General features: G+C 34.9%; 1 protein-coding gene across 5 annotated transcripts in view; it reads left to right on the top strand.

The window, feature by feature from the left end:
- CCSER1 (coiled-coil serine rich protein 1) overlaps positions 1-24,399 on the top strand; it is a 1,220,070-nt gene that overhangs the window by 623,459 nt on the left and 572,212 nt on the right. For all 5 annotated transcript variants that reach the window (XM_070505367.1, XM_070505366.1, XM_070505369.1 and 2 more), the window contains one exon: positions 24,258-24,335. In XM_070505367.1, the coding sequence (XP_070361468.1) occupies positions 24,258-24,335 (78 nt within the window). The remainder of the gene's footprint in view (positions 1-24,257; positions 24,336-24,399) is intronic.

Genomic DNA, 24,399 nt, shown 5'->3' with positions numbered 1-24,399 from the left:
CACAAAATCCCAGGAACTGTGTACTTGTGTTGCATAAAGAGTGATAAGATGGGGAAAAACAAGGAATTCTGCTTACCCTAAGAACAAAGGATCTCTGAAGGATGAATATAAAATAGCCAAGTGAAGAAAGTCTGAGGCAGAATGAACAGCAAATGTACGTCCTTCTAAAATCGCCAGATATACAAGGGGGACTAAAAATAATTCAGTGTTAATGGAGAGAAGTGTGTGGTGGAGAGCGGCAGAGATAAAGCTGGGAAAGAGGCAGGTGCCAGTTAGCAGAGAGCCTTCTGTCATCCTGTCATGGTGAAGTGCTTTGGCTTGGTGCTATGGAAACTATTTGAAACCATTTCCTCTTTCAGGTGGGTTATATCTGAAAGCTGTAGGGTGAAATTAAACATTCAGAGATTGAAATAATACAGAAAGTTGACACAGGCCTTAAAAGGACAGTAAGGAGAGGTTGATGCATTTAAGAATTGTTTAAGAGTTAAAATCACCAGAGATTGGTGACTAATTAGAGAAGAATATGAGGTGACCTCTGTATAGTGATTGGGTGACATGTGAGCCATTCTGATATTCAGAAATGAGGAGGCAGAGCCAGTAAGGGAGTGGAGGAGGCTGATGTGTTCACCATGCCATTTTTAAGTGTCTAAGAGACCTCCAGGTGGCTATATCAAATTCAGAGAGACACAGATGACTGGAGCTCACTACAATGGACTTGGGAGTTGTAAATCCATAGGGACTGAAAGCATGCAAACAGTGTTAAAAAGGGTTTTTCATGGCTTAGCATTTGGCATTTAGGAAGTTCTCCAAAGTTATTTATTGAAAAATTAAATAAAACAAGGTATAATGAGTCAAGAAAAGAACATGGAAGAATAGCATCATTCAGGGGCAAAAGGAAGCACTCATATGTAATGTGAGAGTTATATGTGTGGGGAGATACGTATAACATGAAATAATTTATATCAATCTTGTCTGAAGTCATATACATTCGTACTAAAATTATAAAAGAATCCAGGGAAAGTAAGCATCAAATTATATTAGTCATTAAGTCCAAGTGGAGAGGGAGGTAAATTGGACAGCTGTACGGAGGACTTCAACAGTATCTCTATTACTTCTTTTAAAAAGGCTAAAGAAACAGGTACATGCTAAAATTTGACAAAGCTGCTTAGTGAGTCCATAAGTATATCCTGTTTTTAATGCTTTTATGTATATATGACATATTTTCAGATAACTTTTATTAAAGAGTAACTGGAAAATGTGGAACAGAATCAGTGAGTGTGAACTACACTTTGTAAGACCTGAACTTGGAAGTGAACAGATGAGAGAGAGTTAGAGTGGACTCAAGACAAGGAGAGATTTTTTTTTTTTAAGATAGGAGAGATTTCAGCATTTTATAGATTGAAGAAAAGGGCAGATAGGGAAGGATGGTTTTTGATATATAGTTTTTGAAATAGAGAGGATGTCTCAACAATATAGTGTGAAACCAAAAATGAGAAAATTCATATCGTTCTGTGTGATGTTTGTCCTTCAAATTCCATTACAATAGAGCTGGAACTTCTGTATTTTTAATATATGCCTTAGCCTACTAAAAGCATAAACTCATTTTATCTAGTTCTGCATTATAATAAAGAACTAAGGGGATAATGTTATACTTCTTAGATGACATCATTCAAGAAATTATAGTAAGGCAGTCACATAATCTTTTTTCCTCAGAGGAAATTAGTGACCACGAGACTCTTTCACAAATTGCAGTGCATTTATATTTTAAAGTAGCATCACGTGGTTGCAGTATTCTCGCTAATATACCAAAACAAACTGGAAAGAGATCACTTGCTGAAGGAAAAGAGAACGAAAATTCTCTTTAGTGTTAGCCAACATATAATTTTGTATTTCTAAATATTGAAGGCCATTGAAAAGGTAATATAATTGAAGTTATGGAAATGTCACTGGATAGTAATGGAGACTCTATTATTTATAATATAGAATTTCTTAAAGACATCAAGAATTACTGTGCCAGGTAACATATACAGGTCTCTGACCTGCCCTGTATAACAGCTGTTCTGATTCTGTGAGTCAGAAATTCTTTTGGGATCTTAGGCAGTATAGTTGGAAGTACCTTTTATTTTTGCTGCATTCATCCTGCCTTTGGAGATATTTTCCCATTTGGTCCTTAAAGAATACACAATATTTTCCTGACAAGCATTTTCAGCTATAAGAGCACTATTGAGCGTGTTGGGACAGTAATGGAGTTGGGGAAAACATGACAATGATGGGAGATAATATTTGAGAGAAATTATGATAGGTGGTAAAAGATGGCATTACAGCCATTTCCTGAGTAACAAAGTCTCTTAATGAAATGCCAAATTTATTGAATTCCTAAATCACATCAAGTGTTAGGGCAAATCTGCCAAATGAGTGAGAATTCAGCTGCCATTACTACTAATCTCCTCACCCCAAATCCCTTGTTCCTTATTCTTTTCATTCCTATTGTTCTCCCCCGATCTGTTTACAGTTGTTTTTTTTCCCTCAGTCCTGTCACTGATTCCTCTGCATCTTGGCATTGGTTCACCATCTTGGGCAAACTGCTTTGAAATCCTTCGCACCTTCTGACCCCCAGCAGCTGCTGTCCCTTGCTCTTCTCCAGTGACCTCTGCCCTTCTGCATTAACCGAGGGTTTATTTGTGAGCTGAACAGCCTTCCCAGTCAGATGATCAGTCTTAAAAGTGCTGGCTGCTGTTACAACAGCACTGGGATTCAAATACTGAGGTAGATGTTCCCTTCAGCTTTTGAGAATCTAAGCTGGGGCTGTCCTTGGGAGAATTATGACCTAGGCACAAATAACTCATGGTACCTCCCAACTGACAGAAGTGGGCTCCTTTTAATCCCCTTATTTCTTCCTGCCTTCAGTCTCCTTTAATTCCATCTTTCAGGCATCAGTTTTCAGATTCAGCCTCAGTCTGACTTGTGGTGGAAGAAATCCATCTCATGTTTGCGAATATAATAATGACCAGCCTAAGTGAGCCACTTCCCCCAAGTAGTGCCTGTCACTTTCAATGAAGAATTTTAAACATCAGTGGGAAGAAATTTTTGTTTGGCAAACCTTTAGATATTTCTGAAATTGATACAGACAGTTGTCTATTTATGTTAATTTGTAAGAAAGTTTTTGTCTCTAAATCATAATCTTTGAAATTGGTAATGATTGCCAATTGTTGGTAAGAATGGTAATAATAACACCGAAAATGTATTATTTACCAGGTTTTCTTCTTATTTAATCCTCAGAATAACTCTGTGATGCAGTATATTATTATCCTCATTTTAATGATCAAAAAGTTGGGATGTAAACAGGTTTATAAACTTGCCCAAAGTCAGCTGACAAAGAAAAGTTGGTGCTGCAGAGCTCTCACTCTTATTTATAGTGGAGCTAGCATTGTTAACAAAAGGCCTTAAAATTGCTGTGTCTACTGAGTGGAAAAGGGAAAATTAGGGCTGTACCAAACTCATTGGACTCACCGGGTCAGAAATTTCTGAGCATTCTCCAGCTGAATTACTGTTTCTGCCTTTAGATATCCAACAAGTATCACCTACATTGAAACTGCTTAGAAGAAATGAGACCTATAGACTTACCAAATCAAAGCATTTAATTAACGGGGTTAAAAAACCCCACAGATATGAATATCCCTTAATAATGAAGGATATAAAACTTACAGAAATGGTTACACAGCGCAAGGTACAATGAATATGCTCCCAGATGGAGTTAGGACTTCCCAGAACCAGGCCACCAAGAATTTCAGTGGTTGAGGATACTGCCATCAGGGAATAATAATTCTACAAGAATCAGAAACTCGACTTTGTCATTCTTAACAAGGGTATGGGGAGAGGGGCTAAGGGAGAAGGGAAGGGAAGAGGGGTTTGAGAGGGATTCTATTATTCTGAATCACCCCTACCTGACAGTTCTGGAGACCCTGGTTCCTTGCCCATGTGCAAGAAGTTGTGCAAAATGACTCCAGTGCATTCTTTTTTTTTTTTTTTTTGAGGAAGATTAGCCCTGAGCTAACATCTGCTGCCAATCCTTCTCTTTTTGCTGAGGAAGACTGGTCCTGAGCTAACATCAGTGCCCCTCTTCCTCTACTTTTTATATGTGGGATGCCTACCACAGCATGGCTTGCCAAGCCGTGCCATGTCCACACCCGGGATCCCAATCAGCAAACCCCGGGCCGCCAAAGTGGAACATGTGAACTTAACCACTGTGCCACCCAGCCGGCCCCTCCGGTGCATTCTTGTAACTGGATAAATTGAAGGTTAACTGCTTGAGCATTTTGTTGCAGAGATAAGGCCAGCTTAAAGTCCATTCTTGCGCCATTTCTCTCTATTCTGAATAATAAATTCACACATTCAGGAACCTCCAAGAACATTCCAGATTCTCAGAATACTGGAAGAGATATCAAGACTAATTTGAGAAAAAAAAAAAAAGACATACCAATTAGAAATCAACACAGCCCTTTAAAGGAACATTTGGATTTTACAGTGATGAAAAAACTAGAAATAGGCTGTGGACAATGGAGAACAAATTGGAAATAGCCAATGTAAAAATCAAATGAGAAAGCAAATTAAGTTAAGAATAAATTGAGATCATTTAGTTACAGGCCCTAGAGAATACACAACTATATTGATGATAGTAAATATACAACCACCTTTATTTAAAATTTTCTTTATGTCTTCAAAAGAATTCAACTGTATAATAAGTAATATTTGTATTGCAGTTGAATTCAAAAAGTTGGCTTGTAATAGCATTGAAAAACCACTGTGAATGCTTTGCATGTGGAATATTAAAAATTAGGTTAAAGAGGAAAACAATTTTACATCCTAATTCATCACATTATTTTATTACCAATTTATTCTTCCCTTTATACTCTTATATTGAGTGCCCTTTCTTGATTTAGATATACTTTGAAAGGGCAAGAGTAGAAAGAGCAATGAATCAGAAAGCAATAAAAAGAAAATCAGAGCGATGATCCTATTTCTCTTTTTTCTGAAAATATAATGGAGACTTAGCCTTGGCTTAGAGTTTTATTTTATATTTTACCATTTGATGATCTCTGTGATTTACTGCGAGAATCAACATCTGGTACTATTTTAAAATGAGTAAAATAAAACTTTTAATGTTTATATTTTAACTAGTTAAATTGGAAAAAATCTCTTGTAACTTTGAGGACTTCTTTAACGTTTCTGTATAGCTTTTCATTCAAAATCTAGTTAAATTCTTCAAAAATGATCTTGACAATCCCAAGTGAAAAAAATGTGGTCTCTCACAGAGAGATAGAGACTAACAGTTGTTCTCAATTTTCTATCAAATACAGTGTCTCTTGATATTACTATAGCATTAGTAAATATTTATAATTTCATATTGAGCATTTACTTAGTCTTCCTTTTCAGGATCAGGAAATACTTATCAAAATTTATAGGTATTTACATTTTCACTTGATTTTTTTTACACGTGAAATATCAGAATTATTTCTAAAAATCAAATTATGATTAGTATTACATAGCAATGTCATAATTTTTTAAATTTTAATTTTTTTGGTGAGGAAGATTCTTCCTGAGCTGACATCTCTTGCTGATCTTCCTCTTTTTTTGCTTGAGGAAGATTGTCCCTGAGCTAACATCTGTGCCAATCTTCCTCTATTTTGTGTGTGGAATGCTGCCACAGCATGGCTGATGAGTGGAATAGATCTGTGCCTGGGATCCAAACCCTGAACCCTAGGCCACTGAAGCAAAGCGCACAGAACCATAACCCCTTGGCCCCAGTGAGGCTGGCCCCAGCAATGTCATATATTTTAATAAGATATACAAGTATATATGTTTGTGCAAATATAATTTTTAAAAGTTTTCTTCCATTCCCTTTCCAACTTCCTCACTGTCCTACCATTATCTTTCCTGTGAGCATTTCCCAATGAATCAGTTTCACAGGGATTCTCATCTTGGAGTTCGCTTCTGGATATCCCAAGTGGTAATAATCTTTTTAGTTGAGATGTAATTGACGTATAAACATTACAAGCAGTAATATTCTGATGCATCTTGTTTGGGTTTGACAGTGGTTTATGTGAAGCGTGCCTGCTGTCTGGCGTTACATAATGCTCATCATCTCAGAAAAGTGTTGCAAGAACTACCATACCACAATCTATGCCTGAAACAAGTCAGTATAAGTGTTGTTATAAATAAGACCTATAAGATAATATGCTTTATATAATAAACTAATGATAGTATCATTGATATTATCAATGGTATGATGGAGATTTGGGGGTGTCCTTGCCATCTGTGAATCACTAACCCAGATTCATATGAATCCGATATTTCCCGAGTAAATTTAAAAGCTTACTGAAAAAAGTAGTCTATTTTGAGACTGAAATGGAAAAAGCAAAAAGAAAAAACATAAATGATCAAACTAAAATAAATAAAAACCAAGTGAATTGGGCAATCTTAGACATGCATTTAAAAATATAGAATTAACATAGTATATTCAGATTAAGGCTTGTTTTAGATAAAAAGATTTTAATAAATGACTGATGAAATATGTATATGTATATGATTTCAATATCAAGTAAACTCAAAGAATGATTTTACTTTTTGTTACTTTAAAAACCAAAATGGGAGCTGGCCCCATGGCTGAGTGGTTAAGTTCACGGTCCGCTATGGCGGCCCAGGCTTTGGCTGATTCTGATCCTGGGCGTGGACATGCCACCGCTCATTGGGCCACATTGAGGCGGCATCCCACATGCCACAACTAGAGGGACCCACAACTAAAATATGCAACTATGACCTGGGGAGATTTGGGGAGGAAAAAACAGAAAGGAAAAAAGAGAAAAAGAAGGAAGAAGATTGGCAACAGTTGTTAGCTCAGGTGGCAATCTTTAAAAAAACAAAACAAAACAAAATAATACTTTAAAAAATACTATTTTATAGTACTGAAATGCATAATATATACATATATAGCCTTTGCGAGTTATTCACAAAGCTTTGAAAGTACTGGCATGTGGAAGTACCTGCGTTATTTAATGACAAAAGAAATTACCCTTGATAAAGACATAATGTAAATTCTTTTGAAGACTGAAATATTTCTGATAGAAAGGACCTCTTTGATATGTGCTAGTATATGAAAATACTTTTTTTTTCTCCCAACTGGCAAGTGAAATAAGAAAAATCAGCACAATGGCTAAACTTGGCATTTATTTTCTCTATTTCACAATCGTTTTCCTTAATTCAACCTGAGGATGAGGATTTATTTGTCTGAAAAAAATAGTTTAATGTTAACAGCACGTTCACTCTTATTTTGCTGATCCGTAATTTCAAATATTGCTCTAAAGTTTCACAGTTTGGCATATATGATTTTGACAGATCCTCGAAGAATTTAAATGCTACCTAGAGATGTAATGTCACCAAGCCCTGTACTGCCCTGCCACACAGACTTCACTCTTGTGGTAATGGGAGCTGTCTTCTCTACCGTCTTCATCTGAGTCCATGTAACCGTTTTATCAATGCGCATCACCTACCAAACTGAGATGAAAAATTTGCTTCTTTTGTCTTCTTGAACACACTGTCTTAGATTTTAAATAAAATTATCTAAAAAGATGTTTTATTATTGCCCTCATGTAAGCTGAAGATGAGAATTGATGCACAGGGTGGAGTTTCCTTTGAAATTAGACTGAGAAAGCATGGTTATCCTACTATTACATTTTCACTGGCAGTAGAATTTTAATTATGAATTTCTAATCTTGCTTTACTTATTTATTAACTTACTAGCCACCACTTCTTGTGTTATTGTTATTGTTATTATTACTATTATTTTTACTTTGACTGGATCACGACTATGTGTATAAAGCACCTGTGAAGTCACATAAACTGCAGACCATCCAAAGGAGGCTTCAATTGCTTGCTTGCTCATCAGAAATTAAGATTGCCACACTAGCTTTCTCTTGGTTTACATTTATCAGCTCTGTGTTCTCAATCCTTTTATTTTAGTCTCGCTGTGTCTTTTTTTGGGTTTGCGTATGACATTTTGTTGGATCTTATTGTCACTTCTTCAATTTGTGGGCCTTTGTTTTTTAATTGGGTGGTTCAATACATCTTCATGTGTTTTAATTTCTGTCTAACTAGGATTTAATTCTGCGATCTTGTTTAATATTTTTCATTTCCTGTACTTTACTTGCTCTTTTAGGGCAATTCTATAAAATTTTCTTCTGGTGTTTAAAAGTTATATAAACTAATTTTATTATTATTTTTCTTAACTTAAGAAACACATATGGGATAACTTCTACTATTTCTTAAATGTATCAATGACTGTATCTTTCATCTTACAAAAGAAACACATTAGTACACCTCATGCCTTTTGTTCTGTCCACCTCCCATTGCATTACTAAGGCCTGGAATATTACTTCTGGTAACGTAGATAAACTTTCTTTTTCTTTTTTCTTCTCTCCCACTCTCTTTCTTTCTTTCTTCATTCATTCATGTATTATAGTATATTTATTTAAAATTACTCAATTATCTGTATTAATACTGTGCTTCAGAAAGCATTTATTTTGTCCAGTTCATTACTTATCTTTGAGGTACAGGCACTCCTCAGGAGTCTAGTTCACTTGGCCTGTGAGCTCATGTTATCTTTGGAATGTTGTTGACTCTTTGCTCTTGGAGATGGACCATAGGCCAGACCACGGTCTTTGACAATCTAGGCTAGTTCAGGATGTGTTTTCAGGGGAGCAGGGCATGGGGCAGGTAGGCATCACCAACCAGACTCATTGCTTTATTTTGCAACAACCCAGCGAGAAACAACTCTGTCAGGATTTCACCCTAAATCCTTAGGGATTATAACACTGGGACAAGGCAGTTTTACAAAGCTGTAATCCACAAACCCTGGTGGTTGGATTGGGAGAAGTAGGGACTGCATGCCCAAAGCCTGTCAGCCCCCACCTGCTTTCACCTCATCCAGTAAGAGTCTTGCCCAGATCGATACTCACAGCAGTGGTTTGAGGAAAGGGGATAGGCCATGGTTGTCCAAGAGGAAGGAGGTGGGAGGGTGGGGTGAGGAGAGACAAACAGAATTTCAATTGTCCTTCCATTGCTGCCTCTGGCTTCTCTCTGCCCTGAGCTGAGGCCACCCACTCCTCACACAGAGCAGTTTCAAATACTGCTGTTGTTCTTGTTGTTAGATCCTGGATTCTCTCTCTCCCTTTTGTGTCCTCAGCATCATTTTCAGAAGTAGTAACCAGCAACCCATATAAGTTGAACGTCTTGTTGAACACATGAATTTGTATGGGGGTGGTGAATTTGTATTTGTACTCAATACACATTATTTATGGAAAGGCTTTCTATTCATTAGTTTAAAATTTTTCTTATAACTCACTCTCATTTTTTAAATTGTTCATATATATTTTTTTAACTTTGTTATTTTATAGTTTTACATGTATAGCTTTCATAGCTAAACAACTTATTATAAATAGTGGAGTTGAAAATCAATGTTTATTTCACAATGAGAAATTCCCCATTTATGACAAACATGGATATTCTTAAACCTAACCTTATAAATATTCCTTTGAAAGGATGCTTAAATGAAGTGTGAAAATGCCAAACATCAGCTAATACATTTTTGTGAAAATTTGTTCATATGCAGTTTTTAAATTCATTGATAACTAACAAATATAAAAACAGAATAGTTAACAGGTGGAGAGACTTCTGAAATCTCATTCAAAATTTTGTTCTTTTATGAATACAATTGAATACTGCTAAATATTACCCCTTTTATAACCTAAATAATCTCCACATACTATTTTAATGAATTAAACCACCTTATCATCTTTTTCAAATGAAAGCAATACACCAACCAATGGAAAAAATGATATATGTTTATTTCTGTGCAAATTCTCACTTGCAGGAAAGTGTCAATAAGAGTGCATGGTCTCACATTGGAAGTGCCAAGGCAGCAAATACTATAAGACAACTAATATTTATTTAAATTCTAGGTCATTTTATTGATTCCCCCACTGCCCCCTCCAAGAAAGCAACTTACTTTGTTCCAAGAAACACTAGCTGTACTGTCCATTGGCTCCATCTCTCCCTGTCACCTTTCTCTACCCCACCTCCCTTTTGTCCTCTTTTTTCTTCTCAATGTGCTTCTCCTACTTGTTTTTGCCATGTTTTCACCATTTATTTCCTTCCCTTCCACATACTTTCCCTTTTTTTCCTTTCTCTTCTTCCTTCATTATCAAGTAATAGTGGTACCATTTCTCATACTTGCAAGTACCAGTGATGGTTATAGCTATTATTTGTTAAAAGCTTTCCATGTGCTGGACACTGTGCTCAGCATTTTACCATATGAATAATTAGAGTTGGTAGTGCTTGGGATTCTGCTATGGTCTGAATATTTGTGTCCTCCCAAAATTCATGTATTGAATCCTACTCCCCAAGGTGATAATATTAGGAGGTGGGGCCTTTGGGAAGTGATTAGGTAGAAGGCAAAGCCCTCGTGAATGGGATGAGTGTTCTTATAAAAGAGACCCCAGAGAGATTTCTCACCCCTTCCACTCTGTTAGGACACAGTGAGAAGGTGCCATCTATGAGGAAGCAGGCCCTCATCAGACACCATATCCACTGGTTCCTTGATCTTAGATCTCTAGCCTCCAGAACTGTGAGAAAAAAATTGCTATTGTTTATAAGCCACTCAGTCTATGGTATTTTGTTATAGCAGGCCAAACAGACTAAGACAGATTCAACAGAACTTGGTATGTGATTCCATTAAAATTATGCTCTGACAACTTTGAAATTAAACAAAAATTAATAGACTAATGAATTTAGGTTAATAAAGGTAGATTTAAAACCTCTAGAGTTGTTTGTATACACTTTGAATAAAGGATATAGTCTCTTTGTGTACTTTGTTCCTATATTGATCTAAACATTTTACTAAAAATGGAACAAATATACAATACTGCAGGTGTATGTATTTGTGAGGGTTGAAAATGAAATAATACTACAATTAAATTAAATTGTCCATAAATTTTTTAAATGAATTGTTACTTTTAAATATTCTGGCTGTATTCTTTTCTTTGCTTTAGAACAATGACCAAAAAATATGTGGTACTTTGTAATCAACTCAGTAGATAGTATCATATAGAACAATGCCACTTAGGGGTGCCTGAAAATTATCCTTTTGGATTATTAAATTATTAAATTGTTTTATAAGAGAGCGGTAACATTAGACTAAACTCAAACCAGGTTGATCCCTCTAAGAATAAATAGAAGTTGCAAGGTTTGCTGTGCTTAGCTCTTTCAAAAAGAATAAAAATCCGTAAAAGCATTTGCATTGTAATTGCAGGAATCAAATTAGTTTTACTTTATAGATCCAAAAAGAAGTGAAATGTGTAAAATCATTTACATTTTAAATCACAAGAATCCTGAGCCAAGTGAAAAAGAAGGCGAAGTAAACATACTTTAGGCTTTGGGTGAAGCATAACAGGAAACAGAGACCTTAGAGAGCTGATGAGATTTCTTGAAGAAAAAGTAATATATTTTTTCCTGAAGTTTATAGTGTCCTGGGGAGTGGAAGATAGGCTAAATAGCCAGAGACCAAATCATGAAGAGCCAGATGAATAATGCTGAAGAGTTTTAAACTTATCTTGAATTTGCAAGGAACAAATGAAGCATGATCTGATTTTATTTTAGAAAGATCAGTTTGGCTGCAATATGGAACATAAATTAAGTGAATCAAAATTGGAGAAGACAGTACTGTTAAAAGGTTATTGCTGTGACTCTGGAGAAAAATTCTGAGGGCCTGGAGCAAACACTGGTGATTAAAACAGAGAGGAAGGGACACATTTGAAGGTTATCTAGGAAGAGAATTTCTTGGTCTTGTAATGAATGAACTCAAGAAGCTAAGCATCCAGAATGACCTCTAAGTTCTTATTGGGAGAATCTGGTAATGATAGCTTTTACTGGAATGAGGAATCCAAAAAGAAAGAAAATTTTAGAAGATGACAAGTTTTGTTTAGAGTATGCTGAGATTTTGATGCATGAGGGCTAAGTGGCCATGCCTGGTAGGCAGTTTTGGTGTATGGGATAGACATTGTTTGAAGAAGTTGCATAGATTTTACTAATAAAATGAATGAAAAGGGTAAATGTGATATTATCTTTCAGAGTTTTGATTTGCTGTGTTGTAGCTTTTCTTTTATTAGTAGTGTTAATTCAAGTCAACTTCAGTTCTTAAGCCTTTGGCGTCACTAGGATTTATGTGATATTCTCAAAATTGAATATTTTTTTAACAACATGTATGAAGGGAAGTAAATATAATGAACAAAGCAGAAAAGGAAAACAGTGTACATACATCTAGTGTTATTCATTCTCTCTTGTTAATAAGCATATATGAACTTGAAATAAAGTTATGTTCACTAATCTTGCCAATATTTTTTTAAATATAAATTCAATACTGGGAGCATTGCTGAAAAAACTGATGCCAGGTATTCATTTTTAGTGTCATTTTTACTTGTTACAATCTTTTGGAACACAATTTAGTAATGTATAGCATGATCCATAAAGATATCCATACTATTTTGTTAACTCTATTCCCACAATTTAACCTAAAATAAAAAAAGGTCATATGTACAAAAAATGTTCAAGATGATTCTAAAATTAGTCTAAATATTCTAAGATTTGATAAATAATGTAATATCAGCAAAATTTAATAGTATATACCCATTGCAAACTCTCAATGTAAGGAATGAAGGATGAAATTAGAGAAGTTTCATTAGACCTTGAATCTTACAAGATTCTTTTTTACTCATAAAGTTATTAATTAATTGGATTTCATTTCCTTTTTCCTGAGACTAATTACATTACTTGTTAAATAATATTTACATATTAAAATCATAAACATTTGTTTCTTCCAATGTTATAATAAACTTGTAGAAAAGAATGGAAGACTTACTGTAATTGTAGAAAAATGTGATTGTACCTAACAACGTAAATATTACCAATAAAAACTGAAAGTGAAATAAGGAGAGGCAAAGCAAAGGGAAGCATACTAGTGCCATGACCTCTCGTAATAGAGGACTACTAGGTACTATCTAAATCTGCCATGTCAAGAGTTAGAGGTTTAAACATATCACTTAAAATATTAATCATTATTAGAAAAATTAAAAAATAATGTTATTAATAATTATATAGCCAATAGAAATTCGAAGGTTGAAGAGAAAGTGGATGATAAAGAAAATATGTTCATTCCTTCAATTTTTATTGAGGTATTAATGGTGTCTAAATGTGATGAATCAAGAAATAGAAGAAATTATATTTTAAATTATTGTTGTAAACTCAAGAACAAATAAAAGCAGAAATAGTTAAGAGTATTTAAATCTGTAAGTGGAACCTGGGTGAGAGAAGAATATTTTCACTTTTAATTTTATGTACTATTATATGCTTTGTGCAGGAACATTTTTTGAAATCATTACGTCTATAATATTGTCTATCTTTAAAAATAGTTGCTGTTAATACTATTTGATACTGAAATTTTCATTATATAATAGGAAAAAGAGCTGAATACAAAATAATATGTAGGTACTATGATTAAAAATAGATAAAATAGGTATGCATAGTTGCCAACATGCAAGAAATACGTATAGATATACAGAGAATGAGATTATGTACACATATAATGATTTTATTAAAATTTCATTTTTATTGCTTAATTTCTAATAATTTATTTAAACACAAATTTTAAACGAACTCTTTTTTTTTGGTGAGAAAGATTGTCACTGGGCTAAGTGTCTGTGCCAGTCTTCCTCTATTTTGTATGTGGGATGCTGCCATAGTGTGGCTTAATGAGCAGTGTGTAGTTCTATGCCCAGAATCTGAACCTGCGAACCCTGGGCCAAGGCAGAGCATGCCAACTTAACCACTACATCACCAAGCTGGCCCCGATAAACTTTTTTTTTTTTAAGTAAATAAAACTAGTCTTGAAGATTGCTACATACAATCCTACCACTATTTATCAAGTTTTTGGAAATATTTAATTTCTTTGGGATTGGTTTTCTCTTTCCTTGACTTTTGGTTTAGACTTTCTCTTTTCCTTGACTAGGTCTGTTTTTTCTTTTTTTTTTATTAAGATTATGATAGTTAACAACCTTGTGAAATTACAGTTGTACATTATTGTCTGTCAGTCGTGTTGTAGGTGCACCCCTTCACCCTTTGTGCCCACCCCCACCCCACCTTTCCCCTGGTAGCCACTAAACTGCTTTCTTTGTCTACATGTTTAACTTCCTCATATGAGTGGAGTCATACAGAGATTGTCTTATTTCACTCAACACAGTTCCCTCAAGGGCCATCCATGTTGTTGCAAATGGGACGATTCTGTTCTTTTTTATGGCTGAGTAGTATTCCATTGTGTATATATACCATATCTTCTTTATCCAATCATCAGTTGCTGGGCACTTAGGTTGGTTCCACATCTTGGCTATTGTGAATAATGCTGCAATGAACATAGGGGTGCATGGGACTTTTGGAATTGCTGGTTTCAGGTTCTTAGGATAGATATGACTAGGTCTCTTTTGATTATAAATGTCAGGAAGAAAATTTGGTCTACCTTAAACTAAAGTGGGAATTTATTAAAATACTATGGGGGTGACTCATGAAACCAAAGGCAAGACCCAGGACCAAATATAATTAACAATTCAGAGAGTAATTTTCATGCTCTACACTCATTTCTGCTGTTGTTTTCCTTCTTTTGTCTTCTTTTTTTTTAGAGACCAACTTCTGCTATTTCTCTTCTCTGTACCACCATAAACTTGACCACTGCTAGCTCTCAAACTTTACTACTTTTGATCTAAGCACTACAAGATAGTTTAGCTTATTTTTCTTACTTCTTGTACCAAAATTGCCAGAAAAGGTCTCTAGCCCTGCAAATCAATGAACTGTGACAGAGTGATCATATTGCACTATCTGGCAGCTCTGGCAGTAGCCGTGTGCTAAAGGGAGGAAGGTGAAGTGCCCAGGAAAGTGTCTGTGTGTGAGGGGAGCAATGAGGAGTGCTGGTTAGAAACGATGTGTCGGCTACCATAGGAAAGATGAATGCATTCATGTATAGGTTCTTTGTGTTTGTACCCAATTACTAGTACTTTTATAGCTTTCAGCAAGCTAACCCTCTCTAATGACTCATATTGCCACATACGTGCTTGGATATTTCACAGTTATCTCACTTTTTAATTTGCTCAATATGTACCTTTCACCTCATTCTCAATTCATCCTGCATTTTGATCTCCTGTTCATTCCCGGTTCCAGTTGAACCTGCTTCTCCTGCAGTGTTCCCCATATCAGAAATGCCACCACCATCCAGCCTCCCAGTTTGCTCAGAACAGAAACTTGGGAGTCATTTTTGACTTTTCCCTTTTCCTTAAACTACCTATACAATAAATTACTAGCTTTTAAATGTAGCCCTTACTTTGAGTCCAGAAAAAATATAGGATTGTATCCGTCTTGCCCAAAGCATTTCTTCTAGACTACTGCATTGTCGTCCAAATTCCCTTCTTCCCATATCTTCCCTGCTTCTATTTTCTTCTCCATATGGCAACCAGAATGATGATGGCTAAATACAATTGGATCATACTTAAAATATTTCTGTTGTTTCCCATTGAACTTAACATAAAAGCCACTGCTTAGCGGAGCCTTCCGTCATCTTATGCCGATATTCCTCTTGCTCACTAACTTCTCGTCACATTGTACTTTTTCTCAAATGAGCTTTTTCCATGAGCTTTTTCCAATCTCTCTTTCTCAAACAGTCCCCTGTTTACTGCCTGTCTGTGTCCTTCTCCTGTAGGTTTAACCTTAAGGATTATTCCGTCAGTAAGGCCCACTCTATCATCACACATAAATAAAGAATATCCTCCATGTTATTCTCTCTCCTCGCAACTCATTGCTTCCCTTTATATCAATTACCAAAATTTGTAATTTTATACCTATTGGTATGTTTCCTTATGGGAAGCCTACTCCCGTGTGAACTATAAGCTGTGCAACAGCAAGAACAGTAACATTTTGTTTACCACTCTCTCTATAACGAGAGCATTGTGTTTAGTGCTGTAGACATACCACTCTGCTGAGAGAACCTGCGCCTCTTCTGCCAGCTGCACAGCCAGCACAGTTGTTTCTTAGGAGTTGTGCTCAGAAACGACTCACAGTGAACAATTAGCCAAGAATTTTATAGAAATAGTTTTATTTGTAAATAGAAAATATATAAAAGAATATGAGATATGTAAAATAAAATATTATTGTATTTGTAATTACACAGAGAGAAAGAGTGAACTCATAGTTTAATTTGCATAGTTATAATTACTGATAGATGAATTAATAAATTATGGATACTCATTAAATATTTGTTGGAATCAGTTAAATCCAGCTTTAACTTTCTTTGCCTACCATTTCTCTTTAAAAGATGAATAAGTAGATGCCACATATAATCCCTTCAGATTCGCTGTCTTATGAGATTTTGCTCTTCAGATATACATGTATGGGGCTATATATTATTTTATTTTTTACCTTTGCTTATGAGTATGCTGAAGGAAATTTGAAGGATAATGCATTTGATGGCATTCAGAATTTCTTGAGTTTGCCAGTAAAGTTTGATCTGTGTGTACACTTTGTCTGGTGAGGTTTGATGCATGACATCCATTGTTTCCTAGCCGATTGTCAACCTGTAATGCTGTGCTGACTCTGCAAGTTGTCAGTAATCTTATTCTTGTCTCCCTTATGCTTGTGTTTCCGGAATGCTGTCATCAGCATATTGCTGTTAATGAATGACTATCTTGAAGACTTTTGTGTCACTTCACAGTTTATTATAAGAATTTTGTAATACATTAAAATTAAATCAATACCATAAAATAAAATGCTCACAATCCCCTAAACTGAATCTTTTCTTCAAAATGGGAATCTCAGTTTTAAGCCATAATAATAAAGTGGGCAGGGTACCATGTCCTGACCTTCCTGAATAAAAATATCAAGCAAGAAAAAGCTAGAGGAATCTTTGTCATACTTTCAAGATGTCAATCTCAATATTGCAGGCAAGTTTCCATTTTTAGTTGTACAGATTTTTTTATATATATAGGAATAATTTTCAAGGTTGAATTAAGGTTTTATGGTTGTTGTGGTCAACACTATTATAAATCTCCTAGAACTTCCCAATAACTATATTAAAACTCCATTTTTCCAAATTGATTCAGTGTGTGTGTGTGTTTGAGGTTTAAAAGGGGCAATAAACAACATCCTTCTTTGCCCTCCTAAATTTAGAGTTAATTGCAAAATAGAAGATTCAGAGAAATTGAATTATAATATAATACAATCCAAACCTGGATTGGAATGCAGCCATGTAAGCTTCTAATACATTCTTATCTGAACTGAAGTGACCCACCGGAGTTGCTGACTCAAAGGAAAATCGAAGACCTCTCCCACAGGGCAAGAGTCTGTAAGCTTATGTCTGGACAAGCTGAGATTTCCTCCCGCACACAGGCCATGCCAGTAAGAAGCAGAGCATGTTTATTTATCCCAAGGTCACCTACCAGTTTTTAGATGAAGGGGACTGAGTGAGAGAGGTAGGGAAAGAAACTAGAAGTATACTTCCTGCAGAAGGCCACTCATGCAAATATGGGCCGGGGGAAGGTCCCCTGACAAATAGAAAGTGCATGTTATAGACCAAGATGTTGTTAATGAGGGAATGTTTTGGAACTTGATGTATGAAAACATTCTCCTGGGCCCTGTTTTCTATAGAAGACATTTCTACAGTCATTATTTTTTTTCCTAATTACCTTCATTAGATGAATCACCTCATTAATTTCTCACTCACAGTATAAAATTCAGGCAAGAGTGAGGATGGAGAACATAAGCTTTTCTTGAAAAAAGACAAATCCTAATCTATTCAGGAAAATATCTCTCACTTGATGTTACAGCATCAAATCCTCTGTCATGTGTTTGATTTATACCTATTCTTTTATGTCCTCACTTTTGTGTCTCTGCTTTCTTTCTTCTCCCTTTCTTTTGTTTTCTCTCAAAGCATTTATACAGTCTAGGATCACTAGAAAAATCTCTAGTTCATATATCATTTCCAATCTGTCCCTACTTAAATTTATATATCATACAAATGCCAGAAATTTTACTGGACTTGTCATGTCACCAATATTAAATTTTCTATAGCAAATGCTTCTGCAGTATGCCAAGTTCACCAGCTGGTCTCTGATGAATGCTCTCAAACCTCATGCATCATCTCTCATTCACCTACTGCTTCATTTATTCAGAAAAATATTGAGCACCTAGAATGTGCCAAAAACTACATTAGGCAGTGTGGAGTCAATATGGCTCTCAAGAGACGTGATCCTTGCTGTAAGGAGCCTACACGCTAGTGCAGAAGACAGACCAAATATAGGCAAACAGCCGTGTAAAAGAAATAATTGTCAGTTGAAATGAGAGACATTTAGTAAAAAAAGAGATTAAAAGAGAGATCACCTGGAGATGGGAATCTACTTTCAAGAGGATATCTCTAAGGCAGTAACACTTAATATGAAGAACATTCCAAATGGAGGATATGGCATCTTAAAAGTCCAAGTGCAAAAAATCTGAATCCACTCCAGCAACTGGAAGAAAATAAGTGTGAGTCACTTTTGCAAGAGGAAGTTGGTATGAGATGAAATTAGCATAATAAATAAGAGTCAGGAGAGGCAAGGGCTGGATGGTGAAGGTTTGCTTTTTATTATACAGACCAGAGCTTTTTGATAGAAATATAAAACAAGCAACAAATGAAAGTCATTTATGCACTTTAATATTTCAAATAAATTTTATTTAACTTAATACCTCCCAAATAGTATCATTAAAGATGTCATAAATGTTAAATTAATCATGAGATTTTATTAATGAGGTTCTTTTGTACTTAAGTCTTCAAAATCCAGTGTGTATTTTTCACCTACAACACATCTCGATTTGGTCTAGCCACATTTCAGGTGCTCATTTGCCACATGTGGCTAGTGGCTACCGTATAGGAATGGGATATTAAGAGGTTTTAAGCAAGAGAATAATGCGATCCAAATCACAGTTTCAGATTACTTTGCTGTCCCTGGCTTCTAGAGGATCTAACTTAAAGACATCTCCTTCATGTCCTACTTTATGAGGGCTTTCTTAATTAGCTCCACCTTACTGGGAAGAGTACTAAACCAGAAGAAATGGATTAGCCTGTCATAAGCACTAAAGAAATCAAATATACATATTAGTTTAGTGGTATTAATATAGTACAATGTGCTATTTGAAAAAAAAGTCAGGAACAAGAAAAGTAACGTTAGAATTGAAATAGAAATCATCATTCACTTCTTTCTGGGGAGAAAAAGGCTGCATGCTTTACATCTAGAATATTGCATGCAGTTATCTGGGTTATGTGGAAATCATCTCTAAGGATTTCAATCTCCAAAGATATAAAAATTTCTAATTTGCATTTTTGGTCCATCTATCTCTTTCTTAAATGAAGTGACATAAACTCTTCTTAAATCTACCTATATGTTTGGTTTGTACAATGTCTTATGGGTAATGAGTTCCATAAATTTAAATTATGCTGTGTAATGATATATCCTCTCAATTCTTCAAAAAATCACCTGCAATGCAGTCTCAAAGTGGTAGATAGTGGAGGATGTCAGACAATTTCCTAGTTCAGGTATCATAAGTTCAGATGAGAATAAATGTATTTTCCAGATGTTTGCTTTATTGATTTACTGACATTTCCTGCAGAGCAGAGTCCTCTAGTGCAAACACCTCTTAGCTAAGTTGAAGGACAATACTGACCAGTGCAGCTATTTAAGTATATAGCTGATGCTAATACTTACTTCCATTCCAATGTCCGTTGTTGAAATTGAGTGATGAGCGCATAGGGATTCTAGGTGTTATTCTCCCTCCTTTTTGTTATATGTTAGCAATTTTTCATGTTAAAAAGTGAGAAAGTAATACTGCATTTTAATGTTTTCTTGATAGTCCTAAGAAATTTTATGTTCTATGTGAGGAGGTTTGATTTCCTTGTCACTGTCGTGCTTGTTTATGATTCTACTGAGGTCTCAGTGATACGCCCTTATTAAGGGTGGGTGAAAATAATCAATGTGATCTCTATAACATGACCTTTCCATTCCTGAGCTCGTCCTTGGGCTTGATATCATTAAGCAATCCTAATGATTTTCCCATTAGTTTTTTGCTTTTGTTTTGTTCAAATAATCTTTTATTATTGACATTGAAGTGCCTTACAAGAATATGTTCAAATTCTTTTTGACCTACCAAATTCCAGTTTAAACTTGACTCAGAACACTTTGTGAATTTTCTTGGGTGAATTACATTACTTTTCAATTTTAGAACTTAGCTTTTCTCCTCTTTTAGAGTGTGAATCTTTCGTTACTGTTTCTCTTTGCGTAAACTTTAACCTTTAGATCCATAATTTAGGATCCAATTTAGGATTATACTATTTTAAGCAGTCTTTGTATTATTTTACACTTTTAAGATATTTCCTTTCCCAATTCAAAGCTACTCTTTGCGAAACTTGCTTTTTTAACAACCCAGATGCTTTTTTTCCCCTTCAGCTTGAAGGCACATAATCGTATAGTAGTGCTGTAATCACTGTTACATATATTTCCTATATCAGTCTTTGTTAATTTTATTAATGAGTACATTTCCTTTCATTATAGATTCTAAAACTAACTACTGCAAGTAGGCCTTCATGTAATATTTTTTAAAAGTTCATCCTTTATCATCTTGCAGATGAATTTCATCTGTATAGATAATTAAAATAATAATTTAATATAAAATATAGTTATATCTTGAGATTATTGAATAATTTCTTTTCAGTTTAATGTATTGTACTTAGTTTAACATGCATAATTTTTTTAAACAGCTCTAGTAGATACGAATAGATATTAATATCTAAAGTAAAAATAAATCGTGTAGATTATTAAACTTGCTAGAATTTTAAATATTATTCATAACTTTGTTAATCAAGAGAGTATCTAATAATGTAAATAAATCCAAATATATTCTGAAATAAGAATAAATAACTGCCAGTACTCTCCTCCCTGGTCACTTGAGGCTTCATTTTAAAAGCCAGTTATACTGGTTTGTCACGATTTGTCTTTTTTTTTTTTCAATTTTTTTGGTGAGGAAGATTGGCCCTGAGATAACATCTGTTGCCAATCTTCCTTTTTTTCTTCCCCAAAGCCCCAGTACACAGTTGTATATCCTAGTTGTAAATCCCTCTCGTTCCTCTATGTGGGTTGCTGCCTCAGCATGGCTTGATCAGTGGTGTGTAGGTCCACGCCCAGATTCTAAACCTGCGAACCCCAGGCTGACAAAGTGGAACACATAAACTTTACCACTGTGCCACTGGCCTGGCTGCTGTCTTGTATTTTATCTTACCACATTTGTCCTCTTCAGTGCTTCCTCAATGACATGTGCGTACATGTGCACACACGCAAGTGCAAAAATATACATGTATCAATGGTACCTATTTTGGGTTTTGTTGTTGTTGTTGTTGTTGTTGTTTTGAGGAAGATTAACCCTGAGCTAACATCTGCTGCCAATCCCCCTCTTTTGTTTTGCTGAGGCAGACTGGCCCTGAGCTCACATCAGTGCCCATCTTCTTCTACTTTATGTGTGGGATGCCTACCACAGCATGGCTTGCCAAGTGGTGCCGTGTCCGCACTGGGGATCCGAACAGGGGAACCCCAGGCCGCCAAAGTGGAATGTGTGCACTTAACCAGTGCACCACCGGGCTGGCCTCCCTAGTTTGTTTTTTAGGCTCAGGCATTCAATAGATATATATTTTTGACTGATGAAATTTAAATTTAAAAATTCTAAAAGAAATTAGGAACTAGCCTTTTTATATGGACAGTATATACTGTGGAGGTAGACTCTGTGAATATCCAATGCATAAAACACACACACGAAATGATTCTAACAGCTTAAACAGAATATATTTTTAGATTACTCAACTGATACTATCATTGCTATCAAAAGGATTTCAGGCCAACTCAACATTAAATTTTTATTTGTTTGCTTTTTCACATCTTGCTTCCAATTTTGTGTTATAACTCTATATTAACTTTACCATTTTATTCCTAACTCATGCTCCAAAATGCATTGCTGATCATATTTATAGTAATGGGTATTCTGTGGAATTGTAGCTTTTAGAGGAAACAAACTGGTAAATCTTAGGCAATCTTAAATTGTTTTCACAGTAAAGCAAAATGACTTGATAGAGTCTGAGAGAGATACAGGCTAGGTGAACATCAATTATCCTATTAGCTGTGTAGCAACTATAAAAAGTGTACATTTGGTATGTTTCCTTGCATATGTGAAATGGGAGCAGCAAGACTACTTGTAAGCTTTTTCAGAGTCAAAATATCTTTATAGAAAGGGCACCACGGTTTGGAGACAGATAGCAGTTTTCATCTTGACTGTTCCACTTACTACTAGCTTGTGTGACCTTTAGCAACAGATTTCAACTTACCAATTGTCAATTTCCTTTTCTTTTAAAAAGGGACAATAACCCAGACATTGTATGTTCTTGAGAGGACTCATGTATATTACGTGTTACAGTTCCTAGCGCATACCTATATTCTGTTAATGGCATCTATTATTGTTGTAATAAAGATTACAGAAGGAGAGGGAATGTGAACACAGGTACATACTCCAAGTAAGTTTGTAAATTATCTGTTTTCTTTGGTTTATATGCACTTATTTATAGTAGCTAACTTTTATTAAACAGATGTCATTATATTACTCTTAATGTCAGATGAAATAATTTGAAATTTGGAGACAAAAAAACTATATTACGTATTTTTTATTCAGATAGCAATATTATGTAATATTCAAAACCTCCACATATTCAGGACTCAGATCAGGCAGCAATTAAACAGCAAGTGTAAATAATGAAATTGCTCTTTTTTATTCCTTTTGGTTACTATTTTTTACATAATCTGCTAGTGTTTTTTCTTTTTGTTTATTCTAAGCACACTTACGTTTTATTAATCTTAAATGAGAAAAAAACAAGGGTGTGTTTTTTTAAGTATTGATGTTGTCGTTGTTGGAAGGAAAATCTTAAAGGCAATAGAATATTTTGTCAGGAGTATAGATTTATTTATAAAATGTATCTGCTGGAAATTGAGTTGTTTCTACTTTCCCCTATCCCTCTGAGAGAGCTTAGAAAAAGGAATTGTTTGCTTAAACAGGAAAAGACTGAAAGAGAGCCACATTAAATCACATGTGGTAAATTAATTGGTCCAGAAAAACTTCGATATACTTCAACTGTTTTTCTTCTCTATATTGCTTCCTTCTGGTTCTTTTTTGTATAAAGTGAAAGGAAGTATTTAAATAAGTTCTGTTGTAATTTAGTTAAAATATTTTTATGGCCTTCAATTGTAAAATAATATTTCAAAAATGAAGAAAACTCTAAAATCCTTTGACATAGAGTTCTGTGCTTTCTGATATAGACTTGATTTACCACTCTAGTGTCATTCCTCACTATTGTCCCTTTCATTTATCTCTCCTTAGGCAAGTTTGAACCAGTAGGTGTTTATACATTTCAAGATCCCATTTTATTTTAAGTGAGACATTTAGGAATGAGAAGAGAAGGCCCCAGCCAGAAGCCCAGTCAAATTAGAAGACCAGAATTCATATATTTGCATTGGGGATGTGAAATCCCAAACTTGTCTTGTGTATTACTTCCCTTATCTAGTTGTAACAGGAGTAGATTAGTGTCAAATCCCTTTAGATTCCTAAAGGTGTAGATTCCAGGAGCAAAGGATTAAGAAGTGAAGCAAAACCCAAAAAACTAAATAGATGGGTGGTATTATTTATTGAGTATGTTTTGGATTTTAAATGCTCTGAAACTAGATCAATAAAATCATATCAATCTAATTTACAAAAAATAGTTGCTAAGAAACATAGGATAAGCATTTGGTCTCAGATTCAAGCAAATTATGTCTCTCTAGCGTTCAACTATGGTTCTGACTCAGTGGTTCCTGTACAAAAAGAACAGATGCCAAAGGTGGAGTAGTCATGACCTGAAAATTAAAGCTTTGAAAATTTAAGTTCATATGCAGAGCACTAACAGAGCAAAGCATACACACAGAAAATCATGAAATGCACACTAATCAAATCTTAATAAGTGGGGAATATTAGTATAGATGCACATGACTCTCTGTGTTATTTTTTTTTTCCTACAGGAAAAAGTCAAGCATTTACAGAAGGCCTTTGCTTCAAGAGTAGATAAATCCACACAGACTGAACTTCTAGGCTACGATGTAAGTAGCTATATAAAACCTTTTTTATCTTCTTTATTTGTATTCAGACCTCCACAGCTTATTT

The sequence above is a fragment of the Equus asinus genome, chromosome 3 (assembly GCF_041296235.1).
Source record: "Equus asinus isolate D_3611 breed Donkey chromosome 3, EquAss-T2T_v2, whole genome shotgun sequence".
NCBI lineage: Eukaryota > Metazoa > Chordata > Mammalia > Perissodactyla > Equidae > Equus > Equus asinus.
This window is presented reverse-complemented; position numbering and strand designations above follow the sequence as displayed.